Source organism: Ischnura elegans, chromosome 5 (genome assembly GCF_921293095.1).
Source record: "Ischnura elegans chromosome 5, ioIscEleg1.1, whole genome shotgun sequence".
Taxonomy (NCBI): domain Eukaryota; kingdom Metazoa; phylum Arthropoda; class Insecta; order Odonata; family Coenagrionidae; genus Ischnura; species Ischnura elegans.
The window spans coordinates 78,883,455-78,903,870 of NC_060250.1; the positions used below are offsets into that span (position 1 = coordinate 78,883,455).

The window sequence follows — 20,416 nt, forward strand, 5'->3', positions numbered from 1 at the left end:
CCAATGCCATTAAGCTATCAAAAAAATATAGAGGGACATAGGATTTGAAATTAAATGCATTATAGACGTCTGATTTACTTAATTACTGCAGCAGAATAGTAAATTTTAATTTTTCTTCCCACTCAACACACATTAAACAAGAAAAAATATAAAGGAGAAATAAATATATCACATTAAATGACTTAACAGCATGAAAATATTCTAATCAAAACCTTGTAAATTTAGAAGAATTAACCTGATTATCCAAATGGAGAAAAAAACAACTGAGATAAGAGTTTGCCAAGAAAAAATACTTTAATTTTGAACCGTCAGAATATGGTAGGATAACATGTTCTTAAAAAAAACAGTAAAACATCAACATGAAATTTAAACTAGGTACCCATTGAAGTACCAATTCCAATCATTGTTATGAATTCACATGTAAAACAGGGTCATTCCTTCCAACCTTTAATATTACCAAGTCCATTGACTAGACAGATTAGAATAACAGTTAATAACAAAGGCATTCAACTATAAAAACAATTCTATTAACAGCTCTAACTAGTTATAAAAATCAACTAGGAGCCACTAATGAAAATTAAACTCCATTCAAAACATAAATGGGGGCCATGATTGAAATTTAACTAAATAAATCTGCAATATGTAACCATGATTGTTAACTTAAGCTGGTTGCCTACTCATTGCCACTCAGTTCTTCATCAAAAAAACAATTCCTCAAGTAAAAATGTTTTTTTTAGCTTGAAATGATTGGCTCAGAATGAGATGGCAGTTTTGAGCTTTCTGTGGCTAAAATCAATGTACCAGAGTCCCATGTGGTGTTATTTTGCTTCCAACAATGGACTTTCCCTTCCTATGGAATATACATTGATAAACATGCTGCTTCACATCAGTAATAGCATGGCGAGCTGCCCGAATGTTACTTCACAAACATATTTACATATAAAATGCTAATGATTTGGCTCTACCTTAGCTAAAAGGTAAAAAGATGACTCTACTAAAAGTCAAGCCACCTTAAATAGGGGAGCAAGCACTCATCATGTCAAACTCAGTTTCTAAGAGAATGCTTGGTATGCCTTACGCTCCTCCTAATTGATTATAATATCAATCCCTTATTTTCAGGTAACAATCATCAAACATTTCCAATTCTTTGCTTAAATAGTTCGCCTTATTCCTTAACACTTTGGCCTTATTTGCTGCATCATCCAACAGCTTAACTTCCTTTTCCAATGCTTTCATCTTGGCATCCATTTCACTGGTAGACTCATCCACCAAATGGCAAAGACGGGCAAATGTGCTGGACAACTCTCTGAAAAATATTAAAATATTGCAACATCATAATTTATGCTTAAAATGGACTCAAACTAAAATTAAAGTAAATCTCGATACAAAGACGTTCACAGAACTAAAAAATTCCTAAGTTGGTATTTATAATTTTTTACAAACATGAAATTATCACAAACATTAAATGTGTATGAAAAAACCAATTTCCTCAAATGTGCAATTAAGGCTTCAATAAGCCACCCCCTCTCTTTCTTCAGGCTTTACAACCATTTGGTGATAGGAAGACAAGCATAATATTACACCCGAATACACATACAGTACACTCTCGTTATTACGAAGTTCATGGGACCGAAAAACCGGAGGTTCGTAATAACGAAGTTCGTATAAACGTTTCTTTCAGGAATCATGGAAAAAAAAAAACCTTCCTTTGTCAAAATTTCTTGTATCTTCAATCTCCCGCATTTATAATCTTCAGAGACAAGTGTATAATATACATGGCTAAATTGTGCGCAAGTCCTCACTATATGAAGAGGATGCGTTCCGAGACTTTGCTCGTTAGTAGATAAACCTATACAAGGCATCAAGGAGAGTGGCAACACTGCATCACAATATTGCGTTAACTCACAATTGTGATGAACTTATCTAGCTTGCAATGTAGCCAGAGCCGAAAAAAATCGCTGTCTGCTGGAAGAAATAATGGGTGAAACGCTGAACAGTTCCCGACTTCACACCGGATTAAATGATACTTTGTTCACATTATACCCAAAGTGCGAGTTCCTCTACGCCACGTCCTGTTGCATCGGCAAACAGGCGCCAAATTTGAAATTTCGGGCGAGCTTGAATTTTTTGATTGCTCGTATCTCTTAAAGTTCGTAAATCCAATATGTGTAGGAAGAGGACTAACTGCACGTCCAATGAACAAGCGTTAACGTATGGGTCACCACAATTCCACAGGAATGAAGCTTATTATATGATATTAAGTGCATATTGTAGTACCTCCTACTGAAGAAAGAACCAAAATTGACGCTCTCGGACACAGTACAAGAAGAGAACTTAAACCTACATCAATGATGATAACGTAGCAAAGGATATATCCACCTAAATGCTGTTGCTTTTTCGTGGAAATTCGTAATGAAGTTAATTTTGTAATAATGTTTCTTTTCCTATAGATTGGATAGGCATTTTTGTCGGGACCAACTAATTGCTTCGTAATAACGAGAACTTCATACGTTGTTCGTATTAACGAGAGTCTACTGTATCATCAAAAAAAAAACATTTGAAGCACATTTAGACTTTTTACCACGTTTTTGACTATTTGCAAATTAGTTGCCAAGTTGGAAAAAAATAAAGATTACTTTCAGATTCATCACTAAAATATACATTGATATCAATTATTTTAAACTAAAAATATAACCATCGTCAGCTTGTTTAACTAATTATCGAGAAATTGATTTTTTGCAAAGATGATTAAAAAAGGCCAATTTCAAAATGGCACTGCAGTCTAGAAGGTTAATTTAGTACTAATGGCTGTGACTTAAAGATCCTTTATCGAAGGACTCGAAGGAATTAAAATTTTTAATATGTAATCAAGTTAATTACATCTGACGGATAAAATTTGTTGGATATTTTTACATATTAAGCCCTCTTCTTACAAACGTCCAACTTACGAACTTTCATAGATACGAGTATTTGAAAAATTGGAGCGTGCCAGAAATTTCAAGTTTGGCACCTTTGAATTTCAAGTTTGGCTTATAATGAAAGGGAAAATACCCACTGAGTACTATTGCGCCATTACACATCATTGAAAATTTGGACTAAAATTTCAGTGAGTACAAACATTTTGAAAGAGGTCACTCATTCATGAAGATACATATGCAGTTAATATTTTCAATTTATATTTTTTCTCTCCATTGCACATGTATTTAAATTATTAAAAATGCTCCATGTTATCTAAGAAATTTTTTTGACCAGATGTGAATGCACAGCTTGCATTCATTTTGTATTTTTTTTCACGTCATAGACGAAACTTGTGAAATTGCTACTCTCACTGTTCTAGCTAGCAAAGGTTTTTGCTAGCAATGCAGCACCTAAGGGCTTCAGATGGGAATAAAATAAATGCCTACACTCATAAGGTCAGTCAAGTCTGGTTGGAGAGTGATAGAGAGAGAGAGAGAGACAGATAAAGGTAAAGGGAGAGAAAAACCATGGGATGTGGATCTCCTTCCTCGAGAGTGAGGGATACACTATCACTAAGGCAGATGAGATTTTATGGACTAAGTTAATTACAGTGGAACCTCGTTAAAGCAAATACGGGCTTTTGCGAGACCCCCGCCATTACGAGAGATAGCCAAGACAACGTCAATTCACCCTATAATAAGCATGTTAAAAAATTTGTTTTTACAAGGCCCTTTTAGTGTTGGCACTCGCCATAGCGAAAGTTTCTATCCCTGGAAGTCACCAACAGTCCCTAATTTCTGTAATTGCTGGCAATCTGTTAGAAGTGAAGTTAACATGGAGAGCTCTTTCTCAAATTCATGTAGTAAACTGTCATTTGATAAATAAGTAGTTCAATTAGGTGAAAATATTTTGGCATTAACATTCGCGAATGCTTGATCTTCTTTTGTTCCTCGGGTGGCAGAAAGTAGTCAGCAGCATACCCACACGTCTGTGAGTTGCGTGAATAGAAAACATTTGATAGTAGACACCATAGCCAAAAAACACCAAGCACCACTCCTGTTCCTGTATAACTGTTCACAATAGGCATTTTGGCTATTATTTGCTCCACCTCCGGTAAAGCGACAATTTGCTATATCGAGTGTTTATTTGAGCACCGTGGGGTCTTGTTTTATTGAGGTTGCACTGTATATTACAACATAGGCATTGCACAAATATTGTTTTTGAAATTTATTTCATTGCCAAAGAGAAGAATGAATGCTCACGGCTAATGCAAGAAATCTTGAATTCACAATTTCTAGTCACAGATATAGAATGAGAAAATTAGATTTTAACTATATTTTCGAGGGTCAGTCACTCCCAATATATAGACAGATAGCCGATACTTTATTATTTGCGATTTACACAATTCCCACTTAAAAAGAATCACAGAATCCATAGTTATATTGGTTACTAATACAGCATCCAAAATCTGGGAAAACCCCAAATCCTGCATCACCCAATTTCCAAAGGTGCCAGATTTGGAGCAACTCAACTCCACAATAAATCAGCAAAATATAGGCTGGGAATTCATGGTCAAATTTAACACAACCATAACTTGAGCTTGAGCCTTCAATTTGCCCCTCTAAACCCTAAATTACTATGATATCCAGCATAAAGACATAACCCTTTTGCCCGAATAGCTTTTTCAAAATTCGTAATCAAAAATACAACAGGTTTGAAATGATGGTCGATGCATTTTGGCAAAATAGCAGTAAAAAATATCTTCTATATTATTTCTACCGTATAGATACCTTTTTCTCAACTTATTCTTAACTTAACCAAACTCTACAAATGAGGCACCAAAATGCACAGAATTTATCAGAGAACATGCGACGGCATATCTTACTTCCTCAATATTGCTATTGTTTCCTAGAATTGGTTTTTAAATAATTAAAAAAAAAACAAAACCGGTAAATATTCCCGACGTTAACGGCGCACAAACTGATACATTTGTTCATTTGCAACAATATCTCGCATTCTTTAAGTAACTTTTATCAAAATGCGGCTGATTCCACATTCAAGTCTCCTGTTGATAGGTAAGTATGAGTTATCATGTGCGTTTAACAGAAGATAGTGTAATTACTTCCAATGTTGTGTTTAAAGAGGTCCTCTTGACCTCAATTTGTACATGAACATTCCAATTAAATTTGTACATAAGACCCTGCCTTTTTTTTCTACATTTTAAAATTATAAACGCGCCAATCCCTCTGTGGACCTGCATTGAAAAGTGCGGGGGAAGCCCGCTGGGAGTGGGCGCAGCACGCTCGTATTCTAAGGTTTGATAATAGAGTATGTGCACATTTTTGGGAAGTGATCTTAAAAAAGAATTTACACCTCAATTAGGCTAAATTCCGAATCTGAGAATAGAGAGGTACTTTTTAAGCGAGATATTAATTATTAAAATTTGCAAAATTAATAATGCGCTGAAACACCAGTCGGCCATATTCTCAAGGCTGTGACGTCATTTTGTTCGACGTGTTCTCAGGCATTCCTTGTTCTTTAGGGTGAGCCCCTCTACAGCGTATACTGAGTTTGGAAAGAAGCCATGGAATGCCTTATGAACTAGATTTAAAGTGTGTACATGCCATCATCTACATCTTTTAATTCATTTGTTTCTCGGTTACGCTGACGACAAGACTCTATCAACTTTTCTACCTCGAACTACCTAATCGTATTTCTTACTCCTCGGTTCTCGCAATTGCGTTCGTTTGCAGATTTATAGTGACATTAAAATTAAGAGACACTTAAACAGTGATGATCCTTGAAATAGTACGACTTAATTCGTGAAAACTAAGTCACTAATTAGTAACTAACTTAGTAACTGTACCCGTACTACTAACTAAAAAACGGAAAATTAATTTTCGATAAAAATTGATAGTTTGGGTATTCAAAATGTTTGTAATTTAATTCCAAACACAGTGATGCTAATATTTTCCAAATCGGATGTGAAATAAGCTCATTATTACGTATCACAAGTCGGGACTACTTTTTGGAAAAGCACCGCGCGCAGGGATTCCTCGCTTAATGGATAGTCATAACAAGACACTTGTACCTTGAAAACCAATAAACTTATGCTGTGAAGAAATATAAAATGAACCAATTATTAAATTGTGCTTACAAATGCGTCGAGAAGCATATTGAAACCGAATGAATGAAAAGTAATCGTCTGATCTAACTATCAAACATTTGATTTCCAGCCCGAGAGATTTCCGTCATTCATCCGGACCAAGTTTTCAATAACCAATTTTTAGATATACCTCACAAATGCTATTCATAAACCTCAACCAAGCAAATGTACATCTGACTGACATATCTATGTTAGCGAACTGAAAATAACTTGTAGAAACATTGAGATAATCAGAACTCTGCTTTTGAATACATTAATTCTACGAAAGAACAAATACGTCGACTAAAAGTGCGTTTCTTTAAAGAAATTAAGATCAGATTACTGCTTAAACTGGACCAAAATGTAACTTCAGTTATTTGTGCTTACGTTTAAAACCTTAAATAGCCCAGAAGAAGAAGAACCCAGCTCAGTAACGGCAATTTAATAATTAACTATGGATATTCATCCAGTCACCACGGGCCATAACTGAATATGAAAAATTATTTTTCGAGAGTCAGTAGGTTAAATAATAATAGAATAGAAAATAGTTAAATAGATAGATTAAATTATGATCGGTATTTGAAATGACAATAATACAAATATCGATAGTTATCTACCTACCGGCACTTTTACTTCCGTAAGCCTTCGAATCGTGCTAACAAACTTTTGGCCAATTACCTGCTGTAAACAATCTCACTTAATTCACTTATGTTAGACCTAATTTACGATGAGGTTTCCCGTCCATTTCTCTTTATTATGAATGAGACAAGACAACATAAAAGCTCCAGTTCAACATTAAAACTTCGTGCCGAGGCATGTAGGTATAGTCCAACATAATCAGCACGGTCAATCATTGAAGCATCCACCTTCGGGATATTATTTGAAGAAACCCTCACGAAACCTGATTCCATGATAAGCACTTAAACGTATTTCCCTTTACACAGATCAGATCCACCAACTTTTTCCAATGCATATGTAGTTTATTGAATCATAAACACGATCATAACACGATAAACACCTTGCACGCTGATGAGATAGACCAGAATGACGTCACATACCGAGGAGCCAATAGATGAGCGTTTTCGTCTGCCTAATATCGTTGCGAAAACAATGCATATTAAATAGCAATTATTAAACAAACTAAGCAACAATTAATGCTGTCAATCGAAAGTAATGATATTTACGATACACTTTATCGAATAAACTGCATTTCAATCGTATTCCTCCCGAGTGCACATACTCTATTGGTGAAGACCATAGAAAATTTATTTTCAAGGCACCCCCAACCATTACACTTTCCTCGCTTTAATGTGTTACATAGAATGGTAACACAACCTAAACAAAATTTAGAACTTCAAAACTAGACATAAGACCATGGTCAGAACACCCTATTACCAGAACCAATATTCTAATAAAAATTAAATTTTCACTCACTGTTGGACTTGATGACTGCAGTTTGCAGATGTTAAATCCACAATAAGCCTAAGTTTCTTCGTTGCATGGGCAACGTATTGCTCCTTGAAAGACCTTTCCTTGGCTTTGTTTGTCCAGGTAAGTCTTTCATACAGGTACAGTAAACCATAAATAGCACCAGTAACTGCAATCACTCGCCAGCCAATTGTTTTCATCATCTTTAAAAAAGAGCAAGCAATGCATCACACTCAAAACATTCATACTTTAAATACTACTCTCCCATTTCAAACAATTTAAGAGAAATTTAAATTAAGCAGAACAACAAAATCATTCTTTTGATAGATTCGAAATATGCTACTATAGAGTAGGCATTCAATTATGATTGTTAAGCTAAATATCAATTCACCCTTTACTTTACCCAAAATTAATGTTTCTCTAAAAATCTTCTACCAAATTGATTGAATAAATTACACAGCAAAGCCCAGGCATACCAGCATAAATAACATTTTATTTGGAAAATGACTCATATCGATGGGAATATTTTCACTGAGGTTACATTCCATCTTCATTCATAAACAGATAAAAACTACTATTCATTTCATTTCACACCACATCACTAAAGAGTTACAAACTCTCATTTGAGAAGACACACAACCAGGAATGATATTACTACTTACAAAGCCAGCAACAAGCATTCCACCCATGGTCCCTTGAGAACCTATAGATGCCAGAGCAATCTTTGATGGGATTGACCAATCTGTATTCTTGACATGGGAAAATGTAAGAGAATTATCCATGTGCTCTGTAGGTGTCAGAAGTTCACCAGCCTTCTACATTTATGAAAAAAATCATAAATTAATTCATACAAAGCTAGATGTAATTGCAAAGAAACAATTGTAACAGAAACATGAGGTATCACAGCCACTTGTACATCCATACACACCTCTTTGTAATTCAACAGGCACAGCCTGTTAGCATTTTTTCCAGAAAATCGCTGAATCATTGATGTTATTCCCCAAGAGAATCTGAATTCTAAGTCTTCCTGGAAGTCTGCACACAGATTGTCACAGTTGAGCCTGTACAAGATCTCAAAGGGCTCTCGCCTTGGAAGAACACCAAGGGAGACTTGCTTTGTATCTTTGGGAAGAAGTGATGCCATTCTCTCTGAAAAAGGTGTAATAAGATCATTTAGTAATATAATCTGAGGTTTCAGGTGAGATGGAGTGGAAACGTGACATGATGAAGAAGCAGGAGTAATTTCCACAATTTTAAATTTATTGGTACTACTGGTTTCGCTTTACCGCATCTGTACCTGACGATGCTGTACAGCGAAACCGGTAGTACCAATAAATTTAAAATTGTGGAAATTGCTCCTGCTTCTTCATTAAGATCATTTAGCCACAAGTGATGTTACACCTTTTAGCTTCGAAAACGTCCGTATTTCCCGCTGATAAGGGAGGAAAAAATACATTCATTGAAATTGCCGGTTACAAACAATTATTCTCAGAAATTTTGTGCAAATCTCTCGCATTACACATGACTTGAAATATGATTAAACAATTTTTGAGTTACTATTTGTAATCATATCTATTCAAAACATGGGCTAATTCCAAGTTTGAAGAAGAAATGGGCAAATTTCACTATGAAACATAAAAGAGGTAAATAATTTAAAACATGGTCATATAAGATACTAAGAAAAATTAATTAAAGCATTTGAAAAGTAATAAACCCAATAATTGAGCAGAAGTTGATCATTTTCAATTATATACCTGTCATTTCCCGTTGGCTAGCTTCAATATTCAGAGCCAAGGCAGTGGATAAGCGGGCTCGGAGATTACTGCCTAAGCCTGTTTCCACATGTGCATGCAGTTCCCTTTTATATACATTCAACACCAAAGGCTCTGGGTGAAATGGTAGACTAAATTCATCAACCAACACAGAAAGACGACGAATTTCTTCACTTAGCGCTTTAGATACCTGCAGGGAAAATTGGTTAAAAATGATAACTAAATAAAATAGGTATTGCTGATATGATTATTCATACCTATTAATAGTTTCAAAGTTGAATCCTGACTTGAATATTTTTTACATCATAGAAATATGAAAACCATGGAAGTCAATTACAATCCAAAATCCATCAGGGGAGACAATATTGAGCATATAATGTAAGCAAACACTAAATCAGATATTTGACAGGACTAGACAATTTTTACAGTAGCTTTACGACTAAATGTCAACAGCAAATGTTCCTAGACTTAAGTAAATAGTTAGGGATGTTATCATCTAATTTCACTCTTCCAGTTCCATAAATTTCATTTATTTTTTGTTTTATACTTTCCCTTATGATTGCTTAAAACTATGATTAGAAGTAATTGCACAGAAATTACGGAGATGACAGTTTTACCTATGTATTTTAGAGTTGCGGTCAAGTGTCATGCAAAAATGCTCACATCATGCATGGCAATGTAAGGTAAGTTAGAGGAGTAAGAGCAATTCAAAATTTGAAGTTGAAGAAAAAATTAGATGTGGTCATTACTTCAACACTCGAGTCAAATCAATTACTCTGGGCAGTGCTTATTGAAAGAAGTATGGACATTTAAATAATATATTTTAATATCAACTACATCATGTTAACACCTTTAAATTTACTTTTGCAAATGCTTTTTATTATATGAACGAAGCACCTTTGTTGGCCCTATGCTACGGCATTAACATTTTTACAGCTTAAGTAAGTATTTACAAAAATCACTGGGCAACATAATAGATTCAAACATGATAGAGAATAAAAAAAAGATAATATTCCTGTCACAGAATATCAACTGATAATAATTTGACATAAACACTGTTTTAGGTTCACTCACCCTTTGCTCAACATCCTCCACCATTTGATGAATCTTGTCCTTCATTTCTTGAGTGATGATAAGTAACTGTTGTTCAGTATAATTAAGCCTGTTTCCCACTTCCTTTTTGGAAAGAGCCTTTTCTGCCTTCTTTTTAAGAGCCCTCTCATAAATACCATCCATTATGGTCCTCGTTTCACTAAAAATGCATGAAATTTACAGAAATATCAGCCTCCTCCATTGCACTCTTAAGCAAAGTCACAAAGAGTGAAAATTAATAGGATAAAATTATCTTTAAAAAAAACTTAAAAAATTATGTACACAGATCCCGCAAACTAATTTATGTGTGTGGATCTCAGATCTGTTTACGTAGATCCCATTGAAAATGAGTTTTCGAGTTAACAAAAACATCCTGATTATGATTACTAAAGATAAATAGATCTGGTATGCAACCTCGCCAACACAGTGTAAAAGTGGAGAAAATTTTCTATGGCTATGATTAGATGCTTCTGGCAATTTAGGGCATTGTGTCCATATACACTGCCTTAGGGCAATGTACAGAGCCGCTCTATCAGAAAGCATCTTGCAGAGAGAAAAAATCAACGCTTGGAACATTTCAAGCAAATACAAGATTTATGTATTAATTTACATAAGATATCTATACCACCACTCCAAATTAACATCATTGACCTTAATAGTAGCAGTAAAAATTCTATCCATACCAGGTCTATCAGAGAATTATCAAATATGTAACTATTAGGAAATAGGGACACAGATAAATGAATACAGAATGAGTTCCCAACTTTTGCACATAATGCGTTCCTGAAAAAGTGTACGAAAGTTGAATGTATGAAAGTCGATCCATTGAGTTCCATACTAATTACGTTCCAAAGGAGCAAATTATACGTACTAAAACCTTATTTTTTGCACAGATTTTAACTATCTAATTTTTAATAATAAATTAATAAAATTCCTCACATTAGATAATGTCTCTTGAAAATACACAAAGCGTAAATAAAAGTTTAAAAAATGAATTCCGTGGGGTAACCCTCATTCTTGATACATTTAAATTTTAACACCTAAATTCCTCGGTGGGTGACTTCTCGCCACAGCGTATCTCAGGATCGCATATCTTTTGCATGTTATTCAAAAAAGACAAAAGACATATGGAATTCAGATGATATTATGCGCAACATCGTCACTGAAAGTGTAAATGTCATGCATGAATTAAACAGCACTCCAACAGAAAACACTATTAGAAAGAAGCACTTCTATATTTATTTATTTTATTGAAAGCTGTGTGTTGGGGTTCAGTTAATTTTTTTGAAAAATCTCTCCAATGAAGGCTGAACTACAACTTTCTTCTTCTCTTGATAAAGGAGCCTATAGCAGGCATTACCTAACTCAAAAAATACTTCTTTAAAAAAAACTTTTTAAAAAACACGCTTTTACTTCGCTAGGAACAAGTAATTAAAAAAATATTTTAAAAAATGGACTAAAAAGTAAAAAATAAATTTTTATGTGAATAGTTCAAAGAACCTGGGTAATCCATAATATTTTCACTAATAAATTTTTGAAATGATAATTCAAAGAACCTGGCTAATCTATAATGTTTTCACTAAAAATAAAAGCGTGGGGGCCTCACTATATGGTGTCATCAGGTGTGTTCTAGATATAAAATGCAATAGAAATTTAGTGGAGTAGTATTTTTATGTAATGGAGTAATATGTTATGGTGAGGCCCCCACGCTTTTATTTTTAGTGAAAACATTATAGATTAGCCAGGTTCTTTGAATTATCATTTCAAAAATTTATTAGAGAAAATATTATGGATTACCCAGGTTCTTTGAACTATTCACATAAAAATTTATTTTTTACTTTTTAGTCCATTTTTTTAAATAATTTTTTTATTACTTGTTCCAAGCGAAATAAACGAGTGTTTTTTAAAAAGTTTTTTTAAAGAAGTATTTATTTTCTACTTTTTAGTCTTCACATCTTGCAATCGTATACTTGACCACTTTCATAAGTTTTGTTTAACTGTAAAAGCCCACCTCGTTAGTTACTGATTTATCAGTTAACAGGTCCACCAGCGAGAATGTGAGGTTTGGCACGTTATGTAAGAGGCTTTGAGAAGCAATGCTTCGAAATTGAGCAGAAATGCTTCAATTTTTTCAAAAAAAATCTGCCATGTTGAAAATTCCATTTTTTAAATTAATATGTTTATAATGATCAAAATACACACTTTAGATGTTCGAAAGTGGTAAAATATTGTATTTTCACCGGGAATACGACTTCCTGTAAAGTTTCAGATCGATTGGAAGTCGGAAAGTGGTCGAATTTTCGATTGCAAGATTTGAACTAAACATACAAACAAACAGACAGAGTGAGTAAAATAAAAGCGTGTAATAAAAATCACCTTCATTAAAGTCAGCATTGCCCTTGATTGTATACACTCGTATTGTCTGCATTTACTGCCATATTAAACAGTTCAATGTTAGAATGAACAGTAAACATCGCGGGACATTCAAAAAATTACTTACAGACAAACGCTTGTAAGTCCAAATTTATCGTACAAAAGTCAAGTACAAGGTGTCAATTTCGAACGTGAAAGTGTGAAACGAAAGTCCAGGGTACAAAAGTCGAGGACCACCTGTATTAAAATCATTGAGCTGACATCACTAAATGCAGTATAAACCAGTGATACAACCTAAGAAAAATTTATATCTTCATATTAACTCATATTCTCTGCATTAGTACCAATGAATAAAATTATAATCCAATTGTTTACACAACCAATGCAGGTATCCAACCAAGATGAAAGTTACTTAAATTAAAATTAAGACCATTATAAACTTCACACCTTAATAAAAAATGAAGTCCAAGATGACAAGAAAATATATTTACCTTGCAATTAGTTTGCCACGCTGAGAATGCTGGTCAAATTTCGTTTTCACAGCAGATTTTGATATACATTCCTCAAATTTCCTTTCGAAATCTTGGAATTCGAAGTACCTAGTTTGAAAACCCTCGGCAATTGCACCAGCTATGGAAAAATGAGATAGAGAATAAATAAGAAAAACTAACAAAAAATAACCTAGGCTAATTTTCTCCATTGCACTTGAACCTCTTAATCCACTCTCCAGCAGTCACAAAGAAAATTCGTAGAACAATATCACCACCAAAATCAGAAAACCCATTCAACAGTCCCAGATGAGGTAATATTTTGGGAACTTTACAGCAGCTACTACCCTATTTGGTAACATCGAGAGCTATGCATCAGATCTAATTGCTTCAAGCAAATGCCACTTGGAGGGACTCTTCCAAGGAACATTATTGTAAGCTCAAGAAATTCTCAACATTTTTTGATGGACGCATTCTCAAACACTTTTTCAAATATAACATGTTGCTAATAGTCACAATAACTCTTTCCCTAAAGCTGTTTCATTATTGGTTGCTCCAATTACTGCCAAACAAGAAGAGCCTGTGCACTGGTCAACACTGAACGGACATAGTGTTCCAATTACAGGTTAACAATGAGTGTCAGTAAAATGGATGCATAAAATAGTGTTTACTGTGATGATGTCAGATTTAAAAATTTTAACATGATGTCAGAGAAAACATTGTGCAATTCTACAATATATAAGTTTATATCTTAACACCAGAGATATTGGTGAGGCGTGGGTGAAGGGGAAGTACCAGCAGCAGAAGTAAGTGGCGATAACATGTTGTTGGCCAGTACTTTGTAGGCACTGCTATGCAAGGTAGAGCTCTGGGGTGTGGAAAGAATTGCTGAGGACTATAATATACATAACTATTGAATCCAATTTTGGGTCCATGATACTCAGGGTTCTTGGGGTATATATTCCAGGAACTTAAAAGCAATCAAATTTTAGCATGTGATTATAATCTTCATTTCGGTGATTCTGAGGCTAGGAATACATTAATGTGAAAGCACAGCAGATTTTTTCCCCACACTTAGGGATTACTTGAGGTTCTAAATGCAAAAGGAACTGGAAAGGGTGAGGCTGAAAATGCTAATTTTTGGCAATGAGTTTATGGAAATAAAATTTCATGAAAATTCTGTTTCTCAAAATTGTTTTGGGAATTATACTACGAGATGACACTACAGCAATTCACAAATTTTGAGCCAATACTGGGATGCAAATGGATCATCATTGGCTGAAATAAGGTGATAATAAATATAAATGACCAAAATGTACCTTGAATAACACCAATGGACTTTTCTACTCCATGTACAATACTCACCTGCAGGTTTGCAATCATAAAATATAGTTCGGCCAACAAGACTTGTCCGATGACAGGCAGAAGAGTCTAGGTTAGGGGCAAAGCTGCCAGGTAAGAAAGGGAAACACCCACATCACATGTTAACAAAAGGCTTCCGTGAAGAAAGGAGCCAGAAGGGACTACAAGCGTGATTTACCCAAAGGAAGAATCTCTCATTTAGGTGATTCAAAGAAACGGCTTATTTTGGCAGTTCAGGCTTGTTTCAGAGCTTCATATGCATATGACAAAGTTGTACGACTAGGCAAGGGTGTGAGGTGCGTTTGTGGGACAGCAATTAACTGCAAACCATGCTGGCACAGGGCTCTCCACCCCTCCTTTTGTGCTGCCATAGAACAACTCTCGCCGGCCGGACTGTGGTATTAAGTGCAGAAAATGAAGTGAATGGTAATACAGCTTTTAAATATGGCCTATATTCTCTTATGTAACACCATCACAGAGTTACCTCTGGGGCCCGATTTATGAGGTAAAAAATTTCACAATAATTAATAGCTTTGCTGCCCACAAGAAGGAAGAATGGGCAAAACGCTCAACAGTTTCTGATATCACAATGGTTCGATTGATACATGGTTTAACACTAGAAGGACGGCAGGGGTCATTTGACCCATTTTCAGATTTCAAATTTGTTTTTCTCTTATTAAAATATTTTTTTAAATTTTGAAACTTTTTGACTTTGTTCATTTTGGTCTATATTTTGATAAATTAGTGAAAATTAAACAATAATGTTTTATTTTAAATTTTTATGACGTGTTATACCTAGAAGGACGGCTAGGGGTCATTTGACCCACAACTGGTTTTCGCGCTATTTTCTTGCCCGTGGGCACTTTAGTGCAATGTATATATCATATAATCAGCAAGAGGTTAGTGTGGTAGATGATTTGCTTCATTTTCAATCTTGAAGTACCCGGTTCAATGCCAGTTTCGTCCCAAGGGCTCCAATCTGTATTCGAAAACCTAGGCATAGCGACTTGTTGTGCACAATCTTTCCAATTTTTTTTTTACAGAAAACGGAAATAAAACCTTTTCAATCCTTGATTTGCGTAAATTCATGTAATTATGATATTTTAATTTTGTTTTATTTATTGTTCAATGATTATTGTATTATCCACACCGGAAAATCTTCACGTATCCCAAGAATTGTTTTCCGTCGTCCAAGATTCTGAGCTCTTGGAGACATTATTTTCAATATCGACTCATCATGTTTACGAATAACTTTCATCTTTCTGGCCTGACGGCACTGGCACTTGACCTAGCCCCTTTGCCGTGTGTCCAGCATTAGTGCCGTCTGACCCCGTCGGGGTTTGGGGCGGGTTGACTTCACGCTGCGTCCTGGGGAAAAATCCTGTCTCTTTTTGAGAGAGCGGAGGAATTGGGTGGACTGTAAAATTCTACTGTAAATCCTACCCTTGGAATCCGCACATAGGTCGGAGAAGAAGCCTTACTGCAAGTTCCTGGAAGATACGAATCAGGATACGATTGGTGGTTGAGTCCCTGCCTTTCGAACGGCAATTAGCGTTACTTCTGAAAATTTGGTCCTTTTGTATGAATTTCTAATACTCTCCAGCTCTCTCTACCTCCAATGCAACCAGAGAAGATTCTACCATAATGCGCTTTCGTTTGTAGATTTTTTTGCATGCATATCAGTAGCGAGTTGAGGAAGAAAGTAAGAAGTCGAGAAGTATATCAAGAAAAGAGAATCGTTGTGATTCAAATAGCTGTAGGGAATTCCAAGATCAGTCTGGAAGTGAATCGTAAACATCAGTTCAAGGGAATTCTGACCAATCCATCAACATCTGCGTGTGATGGCAGCGACGAGGTCCAAGATAGTGAATCGGATGGCGACTTTGGAGTGATAGCATATGCACAGCTCTAACCAACAAAATGCACCTGTCCTTTTATGAGGTAAATTCCAAATAAACCAGACAAATTTGGAATCGAGTACTGCGTTTTGACAGATGTGAAATGAACATACAGTCTAAATGAATTTCCATACTGTAGCAAAGATGATGATTGGCCATCAAATCAAGCGTTGGGGAAATAAATAGTTACTAAAGTGACCGTAGCATACAAGAATTCAGGAATGAATGTAAATTGTACTAATTATTTTCCATCCATCCAGCTGGTAGAAAACCATAAGAAAATGGAAAACTTCTCTTTGCACGGACGATCTGAAAAAAACAGGCTTGACGCACATATATCCATGACCCCTAAAATAGCCGTATAATCCATTCAACGCAAGTGTTCAAAAATACTAGGGATGGGTCGAATAGTAGATTTCTCGAATTCGAATATCGAATTCGAATATTAAATCATTGCTCGAATATTCGAATACCTCGAATTTCGAATACCTCGAATACTAAACGATGAATGTGAAAATGTTTGACTAGGTCGCCTATGCAGTAGGAAACCCAAGATTTTGGCGAGTAATTGTGATTGCCTTTAAAGGATTCAAAAAGGAATTTAGCTGATTAATGGAATATTTTAATTTTATGTAAACAATAGGGTAGTTTCCTTCATTAAAGAAAACGAAAGGTATTGATTGTGATTCGTTACCCACCATTAGTGTATTCATAATATACAAATTATTTCGTTCCAGAAATACCGGTTTCGACTAATGGCAATGTTCAATTTTACCTCATTTAAAAAGGCCAGATTGGCGCCTATGCGATGCCACTCCACGTGACATCACAGGGACCTAGTTTCTACACGAGAGGATCGGAGTTTTACATTGTCTGAGGTTACCAATGCATGCATGAGGCACAGAGCTCAGGGAAACATGTCTTAATAATCACACAGTCTGTTTGATAAGGTATTAATAATCCTTATTTAAGCCAAGCGCTACCAGCTAGCATGGTACTCGGCTACCTGCTAGCATCCTGCGTCGTAATAGCGCTCAGAGCCTCGCCCCAAGGTCACCTCACTTGCGGCAGCGGGAACCAGAACGACGTCACGCGGAGTTTTTCCCGGCATTCATACTTACCCGTCGCGTATTCGCGCGCTTGAAAATTTTCACTTTTAATTTAATCGCGAAAAATAGATATCGTCTTATAAAACTCTAAAAGCGTTAAATACGTACTTCAGGAGTATTAATATTTCGATTTAGGCAATAAAAAATAATAGGAAACCACCCTATTTGAGCATTACGCCTCCGTCGTATTTCTTCTTCTTCCCGGTATTTATTTTCCTGCGCAAAATGCTTAAATTAAGTCAGAAATATGTCGTGTTGGGTCTTATTCTTTTTTAAATTACGCGCACATTACTAATATTTCAATCCAATAAAGGTGTAATAACAATTGCCGAAAGTCATTGTTAGACACCTTTCGGGCTAGTAGATGACTCATGCAGCAGTTGACCTCGAGAAAGGGGGAAATTCGAAGCAGGTAGGTAGAAAAAGGTCAGTGGGTGAGAAAAGGGGGTGGGTGCGAGACACGTTTTTATTTTTCTCGCGTAACTTGATATTTTTTGAAGCTAAGGTTTTTGTAATACAATCCCTGCGCGAGCTGGGATCTTTTGTTTGATTTCGGAGAAGAGGAAATCGTCAAGAGTGGTTGAGGCGAATGCTGAATGGAGGGGGATAGCAGATCGTGGGAAATGCGCCAATGTCACTATCCCACGGCACTGAGTTCCTCCCTATGGTAGTTTCATCTCCTGGGGAAGATTCAAAATAAGTGCCTGTCATTATTAGCCACAAAGGACACACGGCAAACACCTCCTCTCATTTTATCAAAAGATGGATGCGGGAAAATGGTCAGTGGGGAGAAAGAGGGAAGGGTGAAACACGATTCTATTATTTTCCGGTAACTTGATATTTTTTCAAAGCTGAGGTCTTCGTAATACGATCCCTGCTTTAGCCGGGACCATTTTTTTGTTTTCGGGGAAGAAGAAATCGTCTGAAGGGGTGGGGCGAACGCTGAATGGATGGGGATAGCGGATCGTGGGAAATGCGCCAATGTTGCTATCCCACGGAACTGAGGTTCTCCTAATAGGGGACACCTGGGATTTTCGGATTTTTTTCATCCGATCAATTTCGGTTCCCCACGTCGAACTCTTTTCACCGCTCGAACCCGTGAATTTGATGTATTTCGTCAGCTTGCCTAAAACGGCGCTGCATGCACTAGACGACTAGAGTTCTCATTTACCGAGTCAACTACCAACGACGTGCGAGCGACAGTGTATGACGCGAAATTATAAGTATTCGAGGTATTCGAGACGGTACCTTTGGCATAACTATTCGAGATCTCGAATATCGAATACTTTCTATTATTCGAGGTATTCGAGTATTCGCGGATACTATTCGCACATCTCTAAAAAATACCTTAGGCCATACTCTTACGTAGAATCAGGCAAACTAGAACAATAATGTACTTTCACTCAGCAGCATGAACTCATACGACACTATTTCCGAAACGAATAAAAGAATACCAGAGGCCATCCTATTTCACAATAAAAACAAAGCGGGAGGAGATATGATGGATAGCATGCATCAGTTTATTTACACGTGTCCAAATTCAACAGCCATATCTCCACGGGCACAAAAAAGAGAACAGTGCCAAAAATATTGAATCAATTTTCTTTCCATTTTCAAAATTCATTTCATATGCAAATGGCTGGTGTCCTAACACCCCCTGCCACACGCTTTTAAGCGGCTTGCGGGTTAGTGTGTAGATTTAGATGTAGATGAATAAATCCTCCAATGAACGCATTCAACGCAAAAAAATATTTTGTGGAAACAGCGATGAAAAAATTGTCTGTCTGAGATTTACAACAAAGTAATAAGTTAAAAAAATTTTAATGTTAATTTTGTAAGCCCAGTACCCCTATTGTTTAAACATGCAACAAAACTTTTGTATTGAGTGTATGTATTTTCATAATTTGATTTGCAATCGACTACTACATACGGTTTAATTCATGGTTCTTTAAAATAATTGTTATTAACTTTTGACGATGGAAATAATATGTAATAACATTAAATAGTGTTTTAATCAACTGATTCAACAATCAATACGATTAAACTGAATATTGGTTGAAAATTAGGCGTTTTATTCCAAAATACATTTTAGGGGTCAAATGACCCCTAGCCGTCCTTCTAGGTAGTGCGAAACTCCCGTCCTCCTAGTGTTAACTGTGCTAAACTGCAAGTCCCTAAACGCCACACTACACTGCATCAGCCAACCTCAAATTATTTATCAACTCAATTTTATACAATAGAGGTAATATTGCATTCATTTTTCAAAGGTAAAAAATGCGACTTACTGTGCGCTGGGAGTCCTTTCTGTTCATGCAACCGAGCATTCAAAACCTCTTTGGCTGCTACAAAAAATATCCTCTCCGATGCTTCTTCTCGAGTTGTTACTTTCAATTCATTCACGAGGAAGTCAACAGCACGCTCCATGTGCTGTGCCCTGACCTGAGTATTAGATAAAATACAAATATATTAGCAATGGTGATAGACAATTTTAAAAACATTAGCTGTAAGTAATATAAAATTACTTGCAACATGCACAGTGAGTACCTAAATGACATCTAGGCTTAGATGCATATTAATTAGAGTGAATGAGTGTCATGAATCTACAATTTTTGAGATTCATCAGATGACAATAAACGAAAAAATTCCCATAGTAACTGAAAGAAAAATAATATCTGCTGAAATGAACTCTATACTCCAAGCATTTAAATATAAACCTTGTTCGATTAATTCCTACAACTACCTACTACAACTTAGGAAGTGATAAAAAAATTGATTTTGATACAACTATTGT

At 35.7% G+C, this 20,416-nt stretch overlaps 1 protein-coding gene across 6 annotated transcripts in view; it reads right to left on the reverse strand.

Moving 5' to 3' along the window:
• Positions 1-269: 269 nt before the first annotated feature.
• Positions 270-20,416, reverse strand: part of LOC124159099 (transmembrane GTPase Marf) — a 43,516-nt gene continuing 23,369 nt past the window's right edge. For all 6 annotated transcript variants that reach the window (XM_046534645.1, XM_046534642.1, XM_046534647.1 and 3 more), the window contains 8 exons: positions 19,911-20,064; positions 13,260-13,398; positions 10,378-10,555; positions 9,286-9,493; positions 8,460-8,680; positions 8,194-8,346; positions 7,538-7,734; positions 270-1,306 (listed from right to left, as the gene is read on the reverse strand). In XM_046534645.1, the coding sequence (XP_046390601.1) occupies positions 1,102-1,306; positions 7,538-7,734; positions 8,194-8,346; positions 8,460-8,680; positions 9,286-9,493; positions 10,378-10,555; positions 13,260-13,398; positions 19,911-20,064 (1,455 nt within the window). In that variant the 3' untranslated portion in view covers positions 270-1,101. The remainder of the gene's footprint in view (positions 1,307-7,537; positions 7,735-8,193; positions 8,347-8,459; positions 8,681-9,285; positions 9,494-10,377; positions 10,556-13,259; positions 13,399-19,910; positions 20,065-20,416) is intronic.